Source organism: Amaranthus tricolor, chromosome 6 (assembly GCF_026212465.1).
Source record: "Amaranthus tricolor cultivar Red isolate AtriRed21 chromosome 6, ASM2621246v1, whole genome shotgun sequence".
In the NCBI taxonomy this organism is placed as follows: Eukaryota; Viridiplantae; Streptophyta; class Magnoliopsida; order Caryophyllales; family Amaranthaceae; genus Amaranthus; species Amaranthus tricolor.
Genome location: NC_080052.1, coordinates 23,903,183 through 23,919,992, shown reverse-complemented (window position 1 = coordinate 23,919,992; position 16,810 = coordinate 23,903,183). Strand labels below are relative to the sequence as shown.

Here is a 16,810-nt window from a genome sequence, read left to right as displayed (position 1 = left end):
AACTTAAAGGTTGTAATTCGCATATTATTCTTAAAAATGATGCGTTTAGTTAATACATTATGGATAATGTATATGTGTAACACCCCTGAATTTTCAACCACTTAAACGAAACCAAAATCGTGATGGACGGGAGGAAATTCAGGTGTTACATAAAAAGAAAAAGGAAAGAATTTAAATAAACGTTAATGACTAGCTAAAAAGGATAAGTGGAAATTTCGATAGCATCTGTGCTAAAAACTGAGGTTGTGACAAAGATATGCAGATAAATAACAAAACTAAATTAATCTGAGGCCTTCAATGCCTTTCCAAAAATATGTCACTACGAAATGAATCATCGTCATCTCCTCAAACCATTAACTCTCACACGGATCGTGGTTCCAGTGTCAACGCATAGGTTTTGACGACGATTAAAGAAAAATTCTTACGGTCATACATTCAAAAACTACGCTGCGGAACTATAATCATACAAGGAGTCTCGTGGCTCCCTACAAAAGAATTGCACAACCCAAAAACTTTACAAGCAACATAAGAGCTACAAAACATCAGGCTACTTCTATAGAAATTGCTATGATCGTACTCCATTCTTTCCCCAATGTAATGCAAAAGAAGCACCTATACTTGTTATGTCAAACTATCATCCTCCTGTTGCTCAACATAATGACCATAGCCAAATGTATCGTAGTAGAAACATCATAGAGAGTCATGAACCACAACAACAACAAACATATACACGTCAGTATGAACTTATAACTTAGAATCAAAGAACAAGGGGATAGACTACGACATAGCACAACAATAACGAATCTACTCATTTGTCTAAACACTTCTATTTACTCATGATTTCTCTTTCAAACTATAAATCACTCAAAGTATATTCAAAAGTAGTGGATCTTTTCTCTATTCATGGCATAGTGACACGATCAAGGGCGTTATCGGCCACCCGGCGCCCATGGAAAGTATGAACTCATACCCCCTATAGCTGATCCTCTCGGGTCCTACCTTCAGGAAAACTAACACACTGGGGTACCAATCCAGTGAAGAGGCCACCATATTGGGGTTTGCAAGGCTCGCAGGGTAACACCTTGATCAAGGGGCAGTATCGGCCACCCGGCGCCCAATGACAAAAGGATGCTCATACCCCCTTACGGTGATCCCGTCAGATCTCACCTAGGAGACTACTAAATCAACCGGACATAATCCAGTTGAGTCACGCCAACTAATCATAATCAAGGCTCAATAACTAGGGAATCACTTCGATACCACACACAACCATAGTGCGTTCTCTACTATTTAGGAATTTGTTCTTATAGTCTCCTTATGCTTTCATTCGACTTGCCTATACCATTGCTTTCATTCTACTTGTCTATACCACTATCATGACTCTTCGATAGCATAGTTTACTTTACGGCGCTCAACAATTCTAACACGATGCATATAACCACCAAATATCAATATGATAGGTAATGAATATGATAGGTAATCACTGCGTGTACGTACCTGTAAGAATCACTACACGATCAAAAGTCACAAAAAAATCACCCAATTAAAGTTCTACCTTCCTCTTATGAAATGGGCACCTATAGAGTTAGGAATAGAACTAATAATTCCCCATAACTACTTTGTCATACCAACTAAATACCAAAGTAACCACTATCACCCATTCAACGTGAGTTTCCAATTACTCTAGCATGCACACAACTCATCCAATACAAGTCAAAATCATTAACTCAACACAATATAAGTCTTTTCATCAATTTAAAAGTAAAATTATATGTGAATCGTTCCTTTACATCAACTAATTTTGAGTATATCGGTTCGCGTTACCCTAAAATAATTAATCACAACTAAGCCTTACAATTTTAATCTAACACTAATATAACGATAAGGCAAATCTTAGAGTTATCGAATCGCGATAGCATTTGTTAGATTCTACAAAGCCAGAAAGAACTATAATCAAAACATCACAACAAGTACTTTTAACAACCATCAACAATAAATTGACACCATACTCATAACCTCATTTATAACTTTGACAACAACCTAACAAGAGTACTTATAATCAAAAGCAATCAATAACAATTAATAACTATTACTCCCAATTAGTAATCAACCTCACTTCCATATTCAACTACAATTATAACCATTTCCAACTATGGCTATAACAACAAATAATCAACCAAACCAAGTTTTAATAATTTGTAAAATTATTCAATCAATCATCACACCCCAAAATAACACACAACCATCTTTTCATTCATACTTCAAACCCCAATTCATGATTATATTCAAATCTTCGATTAAACTTTTACCAATAATAAGATTTACCAGAATTAAAACAAAATCAACACCAAACTATTAAACTTGATAAAAATTTCAATTAAAAAAAAAACCAGAAAAATAATTAGGGAGAAAGAAGATAGCTTACAAAGATAAGACTAGAAAAAGGTGAAGGCTATTGGTGGTTGTTGTTGTGGTGGTCGTGTAGATGGAGCACAGTGATGGTGGGGCCAAAAGGACAGCCGCTGCTGCCGGTCATAGGGTGAGAAGGCAGCAACTGCTGCTCGTGGAGGAAGGAAAAGAAGCCGGTGCTGCTGGTTGCTGGTTGCCGTAGGGGCCGTGCAGCAGGCTGTCCGGTTGCTAGTGACGGGACAACTGCTCACTGGCGGCGCAAGAGGAAAAGAGAGAAAGGAGGAGGACAAGGAGGGAAGGGAATGACAGCTAGTTTTGAGCAACAAGGGTTTCATGTATTATTATTATTATTATTATTATTATTATTATTTTAAATAAAAACTCGAATTGATCGTTTTTTTTATTTTTTTTCTAGATTCACCTTCTTAAAAGGTCTAACTAAGAAAACTCACTTTCGAGTGCTCATAAATTTTAATAAAATAATAATTTTAATTCGAACCTCATTAGTTTAGTAATCGCAAATCCATTTTTAATCTATATATGTCAATATTTAAATTCGTATGTGAATGAAATTTAATAAGACTAACTCAAAATAATTTAATATATTAATAAAATCCCCAAAAGTGATAATAATAATAATAATAATAATAATAATAATAATAATAATAATAATAATAATTAATGACGTCATAACATGACGGGGTGTTACAGTATGTATAGTATTTAGCTACTTTACAGTTACCCAAACGATTCATTATTGAAGTTTATTTTATATATTGTAGCTATTGTGTATGTATAGTCAAGTGTAATCTAATATATAAAGGATTAAAATAATACATTAGATTGAGTAAAAAGTCAAATGTAACAAGTATAATGGAGTAGAAAAGTAATTCATAAAGATCAAATGAATACATCATGAATCACATAAGGGTGAGATTATCCTTAAATAATGTGATAAGATTGATTTAATTTAAGAAGTAGTTGATGGAGTTTGATATGTATGATTTGAGGAGGGACACCTTAAGGGGTAGTCATTTGTTTTTAGTTGCATGGCGAGGGCACTTATAGGGCACCACATGCGTATTTAGCCTAAGGCGACTCGAATAGGGCAGACAATAATGGAGTAAACAGATTCCCTTTGAATTAGCTCTTCTATATGAATTTCTCCAACTATATGTAGAAGTTTTGGCGACCTAAACACAACGAACAACGTCTTAAGTCATAAGAAATTAGAGATAAAGATGACTCTTGTACTTAAATGGGGTTGTGAAGGAAAATGAAGGAAATAAAAAAAAAAAACTTAGAGCCTTAGTATGTTAGGTTGAACTGTTTTATTTGTCATATAACTACTTATATGCATATATATATTTTTGTCTCTAATGTGTACCTTGTTTAACCACCTTTATTTCTTTGATGGGACCACGATGATATTGTTTTATATTTGAATGACGACTAGTAGGATGATTTGCAAGATGAGTTGGTGTGTGAGATTTTCAGGCTAATGACTCGAGTTGTAATAAACGCTTTTTAAGTGTTTTGAATTTTGATTTCCAAGTTAGCCTTATTATATTAGCCTAAAATACCAATCAGATCTTGCCATATTGTGTTTGTATTGAGTTTGAATTTATTTGGACAATTAAAATATTAGAAAACAAAATAGGTCAATCTTGACACACGTATTACTATTTATTAAAAAAGAAATTCAATAAAAGTAAAGTATGAATTATGAGAGCATACAAGTAATTTGACGAAAATCTAAGTTTTTAACCCACTAAGGAAATCGGAGATTTTGCTTTCAAAGAAAAAGTAAAAGAAACACTAGGTTTCAATGAAGACCGATATTGATAACAAAAATCAAATAATCAATGAAAATAAGAAAACTCAACCATTTTTAGAATTCTCAAAAATAAATTGTCAATTAAATACAAGATACCAGTTAGAATAGCAACAATAAGCATAGAAACATAGATCGCCTTATAATCAGGAGTTCGCTCTGATACCATGTTAATTTTCATGGTTCAGGAGGATGTTGAGATATAATGCCATTGAGAGAGAAGGAGAAATGAAGAAGTGTTTGTATTGTTCGCGAATGCAGAAATTATATAAAGAGAGCTATTTATAATATAGTACTATTAATTAATATGTACGGTATTAACTTCTATTATCTTAAAAAAACTAACTAACTAAGTTGATGTCTAAACTAACTGAGTTCATCACACTTTAAACGTGTTTGATAATGAATTATTTTTCTATTATCACCTCATTGTTAAAGTTATGCAAGTTTCCTATTTGAAAACATGGATTATTTTTCTTTTGCTCCGCTTTATTGCACGTGAAGGAAGAATTAAGCATACTTTAAATGCGATGACGTTGACACACTATAGTCAACACTAAAAATTAAATTGTATTTATTAGCACATAATTTCTGTAACAAAAAGTGGTACACCTACTGAATCATGTTAGATTGAGTTTTACGTAAACATTTAAATTGTCGACATATTTGCATTTACGATCGTTGTTGATCAACTACCTTCACTATATATAAGAAACTATGAATATATAAGCGTAAATATCAAAGGATCAGCAAATATTATTTAAGTACCATTATTACTCCTAATTAATTAAAGATTAAAATTGAATCCAAAAACCCTAGAAAGTTTGTAAGTTACACAAGTATAGTGAGTCATGTAAAATGCACTATGAGTCACAAGACTAATCCAACCCCCTCCCTCAATTTCAGTAGAACGGCTAATTTAGAGCTACCTTCCATATCTTGCAATGATTCCTATTCATAACTCCCCTTGCTATATAACCAACCTTGTCTTTCCATATGAATCCCACAAATCAAATCAAAGCAAAAAAAAAAAAAAAAATATTTGTTTAGTAAAAAATAATGGAGGGTGGAAACTCAAGCAACAAGACCAACTTTACTTGGGTTAACATTCCCAAGCAACCAAAAACTATTGGTAATTTCGTTTTAATAAATAATTTTTTTAGTTATTTTTCCTAATTATTTAATTTCATGTTTGCTTTTCTCGTTCAAATTCCCTATTTCTCTTTGTTTGATAATGTTTATTCACTTTGTCTCCTTTTTGATGTGCATCATATATATCATTTCTTAATTACGTGAGATTTTTTAGTTGTTTTGGTGCATTTTAATAAATTGATTGAAGATCACTTGTCCAAATTTTTAGAGTGTAATTTTTAAATTATTGTTCATATAATAATCAAAACCAATCTAAAGTTGTCTTAACTATTTGTTTGGGTATGGACGACTTATAGCAAAAAATGTCTGTCCAACTTGTGAATGACTCACAAATGATAAACACACAAAAAAAAAATTCAGCAAAAAAAGTGTTTTAAACAGATCCGACAATTAGATATAATTTATTACCTTGAAAATGAACTCGACATTACCTCAACTTTAAAATTAATGATTTTAACATGAAAAAACTGACCTTAATTATCCAACTTTTTATCTATTCGATGTTATAATCATGTTATTAGATTATCTTTTAATAATCTTAAGTTTGCTCTTTGTTGGCTCAGCATTATACCCTTTTATTTTATAATAATTCAACTTTTACTCTTTGTTTCCTATAAGCATACCTTCTCTGTATATTGACATCAAACTAAGAAAAATGTTAGATTCAAAAAAAATTAATCCAAAGTTTGGATTCTACATATCAGATGAGTGAAATATTAGATTTTAATGCAAATTTTAGCTTTTTTACATTAAGTAAAAACTAATGTGGACACACAATACTAAATTTTAAATTAATTCAAAACACCCGACAGTATAAAAATCTCTACTCAACCACTCTACTTTTTTAAAAATATTGAGGGTCGTAAGTAAAAACCAACAACTTTACCCTTGACGATAACTCGATTAAATTATATTTTTTGAAGCAAAAGAGATTAATATTGATTAAAGGCTAAACTATTTCTTTTCTAATCCTTTCAGTTACATGAGTAATTCTTTTAATATTCATTTTCCTTGTTTTGTGAAATATTTTTATTATATATAATATACATTATCAGCGTAAAATAATCGGCTTTCTATTTGAGCTTATCATATAAAAAAAGCATGCTTTTCAGCCGAATTTTGGACGTGAAATAGGAGCAAGAAAAGCTTGTTCAAAAATACACCATTAATTCCTACTAATTTCATACGTATAATGTTCATGCAAATAATCATAATTATATGTATTATTGGTTTAATAGGAATCCAATAAGATGCCATTTATTTAATTAAAAAAATTAAGACTATGAAGTTAGCAATTTTGAGCATTGAAGTTGTCATTTTATTAATTTTTTTCAAATTATATACTGATTAATATATATCATTAGTTATCTTTATATCCCTTATGTAGATTATTTTGTATGATATACATAAATCAAATAATAAATGCTGTATAAAGAAAGATAGAATCATTTTCTATATTTTAAGAGAAAATGCCCTTAGGATATATGTTTAAAAAATAATTTCAAAAAGGTATAAAAAAATATATTTCCTAATCAATAATAGTCTCCTCTATGATATCGTAATCATGAATATATATATATATATATATATATATATATATATATATATATATATATATATATATATATATATATATATATATATATATATATATATATATATATATATATATATATATATATATATATATATTATTTTCTATTTTGTATTTTATTTTCTTTTTATTCATTTTTTATCAACAAAATATAATGGCTCAAGTTTGATATAATAAATTGTTAAGAGTGAATAATTATGGTGGTTGGATTTTTTTTATTATTCAAAAGTCTATCACTATATTCAAATACTAGTGTATGTGTCATATAATGAATAGACTTGTTAGCTTTTCAATTTATATATTATAATTCGAAACATTAGAAATTTATAATTTATTAATCTATTCATATAAATAAAGTAAAAAATAAAATAACCACATTATCATGTAAAAATAAGTTATATGACTTAACAAATAAAAAAAGCATTACGAACTCAAAAACAAAGTGTAAAATAACATGTTAGAGGTATGAAAACATCTCATATACTCTCTCCTATTCAGCTTATGTGTCCTATTTAATTTTTTACACTTGCCGAGGCAACATATCTCAAATTAGTCTTAATTATAAATTATAAAAAGTTGATATTGATAATTTTTGTATTGAGACAAATCAAACAAGATCCCACGTAACTATGTTTTAACTTATAAATTAAGAGTAAAATACAAATTAAGAGTGATAAGTAAATAATGCTCAAAAATAAATGGGATATTTAGACTGAATAAGAGGGAGTACAATGTTATCAGTCCTATGCATTTATTACTATATTCCTATTAATTACTTGAGATATTTGGCCTTCTAAAAAGTAGAAAATTATCTATACTTAAAAAATATTTTTATTGAAATGAACAAATTTTAAATTAACAATTTTTTTACGAGGAAATATGCTTATCTACACTTTAAAAAAAACTTATTGGCTTCATTCCTTTTCTACGTCAATTTTCAATAAGGAGATATGCTTATTTTTTTATGATTGTATAAAATTAAAAAATAGTAATGATCAATTACCACTTAGGATGTCATCTTTGTTATAGTATTTATTTATAATATAATATGATAATAAAAATTTGAGATACGTATGAACATAAATATTAAAAGTCATCATCCAACATCTCTATGCTCATTTGCCATCCCTAAAAGTGGTAAAAGAACCTCAAATCCACAAAGTAGCTTCTTTAAAGTGCAGGTACTACATATGTTGCTTGTGTTTCATCCTTTGATTATAGACTTCATTATTGAATTTGTATGTGAATTTGTTTTTTTTTTTACATATTTAGGAATCAGACTAGCTAGCTAGAGAGTCTATACATACTAGGGGAGAGTAAATTAATCTATTTTGTGAATAGTATCTTAATCAAATCTCTATTATAAGAGTGAAAGTAAAACCTTTAACCACTAGACTAACTTATAATTCGTACAAGACTAGCTAACTAGAGAATTTATACATAAAATGAGAGATAGAAGAAATAAATTATTTTTTTAGATAGTGATAATCAAACTTATATTACCAGAGTAAAAGTGAAAAACTTCAGCCACTATGCTAACTTGTGATTGTCTTCGCACAGTCCTATACACAATAATGCTATATAATACTCCTAATTAGCTCGATGAATGAATGAATGACAGGAAACAACAATGTAGGAAACACCAACAATGCAAACAATCCAGCAGCTAACACCACCTCTCCCCCACAAAATGGACGCCCTCCACTCCCCCCAACACTCCGTGAGCAAGACCAATACCTGCCCATTTCCAACATCATCCGCATCATGCGCAGCATTCTACCCGCTCACGCCAAAATATCCGACGAGGCCAAGGAAACTCTTCAACAATGCGTGTCTGAGTTCATAAGTTTCGTCACCGAGGAAGCCAACGACAGATGCCAAAAACAGCATCGCAAAACCATCACTGCTGATGACCTTATTGAGGCCATGTGCCGCCTAGGCTTCGACGATTTTGTCGGTCCTCTTTTTCGTTACCTTCATAGGTACCGCGAGTCTCAAAGAGAGACTTACAGCGATCCAATAACAAGGTCAAGATCTATCGCTTTAGCGGCCCCTACTATAATGGTGAGGCCGCCATCTATGATGGATCTCGACCCTGTTTATTATTACCACCCTTACATTCAGGGTAACAATAATAGTAATAATAATATTGCGGCTAATGTGAAAGACGATGGTGGGAGTGAAAGTGATGATAAGTTGATGAATATAATAAATAGTATTGACTTTGACGTTGGAGGTAGCAGCAACAATGATGATAAGGGCATGCTAGGGTTTGAGTCTTTTGATTTTCCTGCTGTGGATGGATCTGCTCCTGGTAATAGTCAGGATATTGCTACACTTACTAATAATGGTAATGGTACTGTTGATCATATTGATGGCTAAGTGATCCATCAAATCTTAGCTTGTTACAAAAACTCAATTAATAAATCATTATGTACTCTTGTTTTGTTGTTCTAAAAGTACTATTGGATGATCATTTGATCTTGTTCCTTTATTTTTTATTTTACATGTGTGTTTGTGTTTTATGAAGTTGGAGTGGTTCTGATCATGTGTAAGGTGTTTGACTGCACAGCTTTGCACAAGACTTTCTAAATTTAGAAGCCTCGATTATTAGTTGACATTAATTTACATTGCTTTTGCGTTAGTTTAGTTACTTGTTTTTAGGCCTTAAAATTTCAAAAATATATAAAACCAAGAGGGCTTTCAACTTTACGGTGTTTCTTTGCTTGCCCTTGTTATATGAAATTAAACTAGCTTTATTTGTTTGATACTATTAGATACCATCATTTTATATAATTATGTACGTTATTTTACATCGATGTTTTTTTAAAAAATTCTGTGTGTGTGTTTGTGTGTATGAAGCGGGTGGTTCTAAGTATGTGTAAAGTGTTCGACCGCATAGAATCCTAAAATTTAGAAGTCTCAATCTTTAGTTGACATTAATTTATATTGCTTTTGTTTTAGTTTAATTACTAGCTTGTTTTAGGCTTTGAAATATCAAAAACATGTAAAATTAATAGTGTCTTTAGTTTTACAGTGTATTTTTGCTCCGCCCTTGTTATAAAACTAGCTTTATTTAACTTTAATACTATTGGATATATCATTTTATATAATTGTCGACTTTTTACATTATTTACAAATTATAAGACTTGAATGCGTGTATGTATGTATGCATGGATGGATTTTAATTGGATGGGTACTTCAATTTTTTCTTGAAACATTAATATATGCCACTAATAAATTATATAATCATGTTATTTTTAAAAAATTTATTCTATTGTTCCCTCCAAGCAGTGGTAGTATAAATGTGGATTTTTGGGATGTTCATACAATTTTAGTTGTTTGAATCAATTTGTTTTCGTAGGGTGTATCTATTGATTAGGTTTTTTTTATTTATTGTCAAAGTGAGAACTAGCCAGCTGGGTATTAAAGGACCATAGAGGCTCTGGCTCGTTATCCTTCCACTGACAAGAGCGGGAGGGTTTTCGTTGCTCTGTTAAACCAGCCTCACGCAGTGCCCTCCACTTTAGGGCATCATGAAATCCCGGCCTTCGCCGAGAGTACATAGACCAACTCCTAACTTGAATAGGGCAAGCCAGCATATCACCAACCATTGGCCTAACCCAGCAGGCTGAGCCTATGTTCCATCACATTAATGCCCCTACTTAGGTTACAAACCCACGTGACTGAGCTCGGCAACTGGCATTTTCACGTGCAGCTATATAAAGTAAAAAACATTGTTTTGATCTTCAGATGTGGGACAAAAATCACAAAACTAATACCTACTTTGGTTTCTTCATTCCTTTCTCACTCTCTGTCCTTTAGATCACATTGGAACAAGATTCTGACAATTCATAATTGAAAAATGAAATATCTAATGGAAGGAAATTGATTATCACTACAGGAACACCAGTACATATATACATCTAACATCTTCACATTTGGGGCTATTGATAATGAGACCTTTTTTTGGTTTTTAAGGGGATTATTAGCAAAATATCATCATATAACACTACTATGTTCTCATCTTTCAGTCCTCCTTTCTTTAATATCTGATATAATACGATGTTAATAATAACAATTACGTATCCTGAAGCTACAACTATTAGCTTACGCAAATGTTTATAGCTATAGGATATGGTATATGATTCGAACCTATCACATTGACTTTTAATACTATATATGAACAAACCGACTCAATTAAAGCATTAGTTAATGGTGATAGTATGTTATATACTCTATGAAAATACCTAAAAGTGAATGAGCATGATGTATCCTTAGAGGAATTAAGCCCAAAAGATTGAAGGAAGTTGATAAGATGGTGTTTAACAAACAATGAAAATTTTTCTTGTTTCACATGATGCAAGTTTAGAAAGAGAATGAGAATACATCCATTTTATATCAGTAATAAACAAAAACAATCAAGAGCAAAAATCTATCTTTAACAAATAAAAATAATAATTTATCATATTTCACATAATGACTAAATACAAACTAGCGGGTCTTAACCAAAAATAGCTGATGCAACTAGTTATTGTAAGACTAAAATAGTACATAAACAAATATACAACGGAATTGGGCGTATACATTTAATAATTTATGACACTAGCCCATAAGTACTATGCATCTTACATACAACATGATCTTGTTAATTAGTAGCTTCGTCTAAAAAGGGATAATCAGTATAACCCACAACAGGATCATGAGTATAAAAAGTAGACCTATCATACTTGTTCAAAGGTGCATCAATCATAAGCCTATGCACTAAATCAGGATTTGATATAAACAACCTTCCAAAAGCAACTAAATCAGTATCCCCTTGAGCAATAGCTTCCATCCCAAGTTCTTTGGTATACCCACCACTACTCACAAATGTTCCATTATAAGCATCCCTTAATTTCCTCAACAATTGGGCATCAGCTTGGGCTTCTTCTGCAGGCTTTTCTACCACACCTTGGGCTGTAAACCTGGGCTGGGTTACATGTAAGTAAGATAACTTTGAGCCCAATTTGAGTTGTAGTTTGTTAAGCCCATCAACAATAGCTAGGCCCAATTGAAGTGGATTGGAATCCAAAGCATCAAAGTGATCAATAGCTGGTGAGATTCTTACTGCTACTTTATCTGGTCCCACAACTTCAATAACTGCTTGAACCACTTGCATTAGAAACCTTGTTCTGTTTTCAAGTGAACCACCATATTCATCTGTTCTATCATTGATTGTGTCTTTCAGAAATTGGTCGATTAGATAACCGTGAGCCCCATGGATCTCTATTCCATCAAAACCTACATGTTATTCAGCATAATTATATTATACTCCCATTGTAAAATGGCTGTTGGGTAGAGTTGTTGTCAGTTTGACCAAATAAGTTTACATTACTTGTAGGAGCAAAGCAAAAATTATAGGGTTTTATTTTTTATAAAATTATTTGGAAATGGGGCTCTAATGTCTTTACGAATGATTAAAGAATATTGCATCAATAGGAAATAACAATTAACACCAAAATTATATTTACAATCTAAAATAAAATAGTTTATGATTGAATGTTTGCTCATAAATAACAATAGCAAGAAACAGTCGGTCTCATAATCAAACGAATTTATTAAAAGCGAAAACTTGTATGAACCGTAAAACTTGATTATACAAAAAAATACATCTTAAAACTAGCTTGGGGCCCCAAACAATCGGGCACCACAAATGTGCTTAGAACCTCCCATAATCAGTTGTTTAAGCGAGTTACTACATTTACTTTTTGGTTATTACTTAAAAACTTAATTTACCTTATACATTTTTTAACTATTTAACCATTTATAAAAAATCAAAAGTTAAAAAACCAATGTAAAATATATTTACCAAGTAAACTATAAGCTTGAGATGATCATTGTTTGTAAATTGTAATATTCATTCGACCGATGTATTCTACTTAGTTTGCTAAATTCTTGTCAATAGTATAAAATGTATTAAAATAGATGAGAGGGGCATTAAAAAATATTGGATTATTACCAGCACGCATGGCGTTGAGAGCAGCTTTGCGATAATGTTGGACAACCTCTAAAATTTGAGGCGTGGTTAGGGCTTGTGGTGGTGTGGGCTTTTCGTGTGAACCGTCAGGCATTAATACTTTCCATCTGTCTGATAAGCCCTTGTTTGTTGACGATATTGGTGCACCACCCTCGTGTTGGTATACTGCATTTCAAACATTCATTTATTACAAATTTACAAATGTCACGGTATTATGATAAAATTATTTTTATTACATTGGTTTAACATATGTTTATTGTTTTAAAGTGAATAATTTTTATAGTTTTAAATTGACCATTTTAACCTCAAATTGTTCATTTACAATTTTAAAGTAATCAATTAGAAAATAGACTAATTATATAAATACGTCTTATATTGAAACTATCTCATACAAAACAAACTCTTCTAACATTTTTTATTGTCAGTATTTTTACGATCAATTTTAATTTTTTTGATAATTTCATCCATAAGCAATTCTTTGACGGAAATAATATCGCATGTTTATAAAACAATAGAGTATGTTTTTACGAATTTTTTTATTAATTTATACATACATATAATATTCTAAAATAATGTTTCATGATCTATCTATTTTCGATATAAAATGGGCAATAATAAAATTAAAGAAACTAAGAAATTAAGTCTTGTAATTTTGAATGATTTTACATTCCGTGTTCTTGTTGTCAATCCGTCCAAACACGTACTTTAATACTTTCATATTGCAAATCATTTTATTTTATTTCGTGTTGCATACTAAAATAAAAACAAATAAAAATGTAGTTTTTTTTACACATAAAAAATAACAGGATTAAAAAAATGCACAAAAATACCTTGATGAGAGACCCGACCCACGTGCCACAATTGACAGAAAAAGACAGCACCCTTAGAATGAACAGAGTCTACCACCTTCTTCCACTCTTCCACTTGTTCCTCTGTGTAGATTCCCGGACAATGAGCAAACCTATTGTACCATTTCACATGTTTAATTATTAATAAACCATTCTATTTTGTTTAAATTTAATCATGACTCAATAACAGTATCCTATGATTATATGAGTAGCGGAATCTCTAGTGTGTACTTAACAAGTTATTTTTCTATATTAATAGAAGTTATAATTAAATAATTTAATGATTAAACGTAAGATGTCTGATTCCATAAACTGTGAATTGTTAACATATCAAGAAACTTAGCTTGTTGGGACTCAACGCCCCGGCCCATAAGTTAAAAAGGTGAAAAATAAATTAGATCTCGATTAATAGTTATTTTTTTGAGCTGGTATGTCCTATGGTGGATGTGTTTGGAACATATTCGACGACTCAACATTTATCTGATCTCATAATCAAACTCGATTTGACTCGTTTTTAAAATGGATTTACAAAACCAATGTGAATATATGATTTGATTTTGAATCAACTAGAAAAATCTAACTCAAAATCGACTTAATGACCTAAATAAACAGCTTTACTATGGTGATTACTCATGACATACACATATCCAAACCTATATTCTGGTTGTTAATAATAGCAAGTAGAAAGGCATACCCAGCCGAAGTATTGGAGATGAGGGTGCCTTCAGAGATAAGGAAGCCGCCGTTAGTAGCACGCTGAGTATAATATTTGAGAAGTGCTTGGTTTGGTATCTCATTTATGGCCCGATTTCTTGTCATTGGTGCCAATACTATCCTGTATTAACAAACACATACTATTAATTCAAATTCATCTAATTACTACTTTTATTTAGTGTTCAACTACTTCATTACTTTCAATGACAATTGACATATCATGATATCAGGACCCTTGATTCCTTATCTATATCATCCATCTTTATAGACCTTACAATATTAATTCACATTTTTTTATAACATTCTCGATTCCGCATATATTTTTGCTTTTCAATATTTATTTTTTTCAGAAACTAATGTTATATTATATTTTATATAATTATTAGAAATACACTAGATATAATGAAATCAAAACATAACTTACAAAGAGCTAGTGTAACCTGTCAGGACAAAAACCACAAATACCAAATTGATTTTTACCATAATTTTAAATATATATATATATATATATATATATATATATATATATATATATATATATATATATATATATATATATATATATAGGTCTTTTAATTTAAAAAAAAAACAATTTAAAATTATATTATATATATTTTCAATAACTAATTTATGACTAATTCAAGTCAGTATAAAAAACTACTAAAATACTATCACACATGGATCAAAACGATATTGTACAATTTTTTATATAAAATTAGTAGTAGATTAATTTTAAATACATAAATGCTAAATTGTTATTTGGCATACTATTTAATTAGCTCACAGAATATAGAATAAATTATTTTCGTATAAAGTAAAATATAAGTTCTATGTATGATAAAGATATCACCAAATCTTGTTTGGATCGCCTCGCCATAAGAGGCCAGGGTTTATATAACAGTTCAGCTTAATTTTTGAATTTATTATTTTAAAATTATAATTGAATAAATTTTAGGTTATAATTTATAATTAATCACTTTAAATTATTACTCTAAAATTATAGTATACTAAATGATTACTAACTTTTAACGTTTTTAATGATGACTTTAAAACTGTAAGTGATCAGCTATAACTTATAATTAATCTATTTAAGATTGTAGGTGATCGTTTTTATTAAGACTGTATGTGTAAATTTGTATATCTAAAAGAGATCTTGAAAATTTGTGTAAAAATATATAGACGAACAAACCTGTGAGAGAGCTTGAAATTGCCCAATTGGTAAGGTGAAAAAAGATTTTCCTTCATAATCATGGTGCCTACCTCCATACCATTAGCAACAACCATTTTTGAAATACTTTCTTCTTTTTTTTTTTGATTAATTAAATTTCCTTTTTTTTTTCCTTTGTTTTTATAAATCAAGTTTTGTTGACGCAAGAACAAATATGGAGCGGGGTTTATATAGTAAGAGGGTGCTAAAAAGTTAAAATGAATGTGGACGGTCCAATTAAAGCAGTCAACGAGATCAAACGCGCCTACGTCAATAAATTAATTCAAAGTCTCCTTACAATATTTATATTTTGATGTGTGTTTAAAATGGATTTGATAATTCGATTTCTATCAGATTTTGTAATTGAATCCGATTTGACTTAACTTAAAATTCAATTTAAAATTATATAAAATTCAATATGGACTTAAAATTCGATTTTATACCGACCCAAAATACATCCGATGTCACTCTTTACATTAAAATTTGTAATTATATATGATTAAAAATTAGAGTCTCTCTTTATTCCTTAATGAAATTTCTATAAGAAATATTTATGGTAATTAAGAGAAATAGAATCTTTTAGATGGGTGATATTTAATTTTATTGAATAATAAATTTAATATAGAAAAAATGTCATTATAAACATTAAAAAATATTAAAAGAAAATTAGTGAAAAAAATATAAATAACTAAACTATTAAAAAAATGATTTTATAATGTCTGTGGGAAAATATGTTGGACCATAAAGAATATAAAAATGTTTAAAGAAGTTAGTGGAATATATGTATAGATCATAAGTATTATTAAAATATTGAAATGAGTATGAATATTTAGGTTATTATTTAAAATTTATGATATAAATAAAAAGATTCCTTATAGTAACAATAAATAAAACAACCGAAATTGGCAAATAGAAACAACTTTAAGGAATAAATAGAGTAATAAACAAAATCCAGCATTACTATGTTATAGCTCATAAGTTAAGAATGCAATATAATTTAAGAGTGATAAATTAAAAAATGTATTAAAAGTCA

At 29.9% G+C, this 16,810-nt stretch overlaps 2 protein-coding genes and 1 long non-coding RNA gene across 3 annotated transcripts; 1 reads left to right on the top strand and 2 right to left on the bottom strand.

Moving 5' to 3' along the window:
* Positions 1-257: 257 nt before the first annotated feature.
* Positions 258-2,756, bottom strand: LOC130815290 (uncharacterized). The gene is made up of 2 exons (XR_009042555.1): positions 2,426-2,756; positions 258-642 (listed from the first exon to the last, which is right to left on the bottom strand). It is a non-coding gene; the product is annotated as an uncharacterized LOC130815290 (long non-coding RNA).
* A 5,847-nt stretch (positions 2,757-8,603) lies between these two features.
* Positions 8,604-9,371, top strand: LOC130815697 (nuclear transcription factor Y subunit B-9-like). Its single transcript, XM_057682184.1, has one exon. It carries the CDS (start codon positions 8,604-8,606, stop codon positions 9,369-9,371), a length of 768 nt encoding a protein of 255 aa, XP_057538167.1.
* A 2,058-nt stretch (positions 9,372-11,429) lies between these two features.
* Positions 11,430-15,950, bottom strand: LOC130815196 (12-oxophytodienoate reductase 3-like). The gene is made up of 5 exons (XM_057681578.1): positions 15,760-15,950; positions 14,551-14,691; positions 13,839-13,969; positions 12,991-13,173; positions 11,430-12,272 (listed from the first exon to the last, which is right to left on the bottom strand). The coding sequence occupies exons 1-5, from the start codon at positions 15,852-15,854 to the stop codon at positions 11,638-11,640; spliced, it is 1,185 nt and encodes a 394-aa protein (XP_057537561.1). The 5' UTR covers positions 15,855-15,950; the 3' UTR covers positions 11,430-11,637.
* Positions 15,951-16,810: the final 860 nt, after the last annotated feature.

What these genes read in the sequence shown, in the direction of transcription:
- LOC130815697 (XM_057682184.1), top strand. Translation starts at nt 8,604, where the DNA reads ATGACAGGAAACAACAATGTAGGAAACACCAACAATGCAAACAATCCA.
- LOC130815196 (XM_057681578.1), bottom strand. Translation starts at nt 15,854, where the DNA reads ATGGTTGTTGCTAATGGTATGGAGGTAGGCACCATGATTATGAAGGAA. An exon ending in AATTTCAAGCTCTCTCACAG is followed by an intron (nt 14,692 to 15,759) that starts GTTTGTTCGTCT and finishes TTGTTAATACAG; the next exon opens with GATAGTATTGGCACCAATGA. An exon ending in TCTCAACGCCATGCGTGCTG is followed by an intron (nt 12,273 to 12,990) that starts GTAATAATCCAA and finishes AATAACATGTAG; the next exon opens with GTTTTGATGGAATAGAGATC.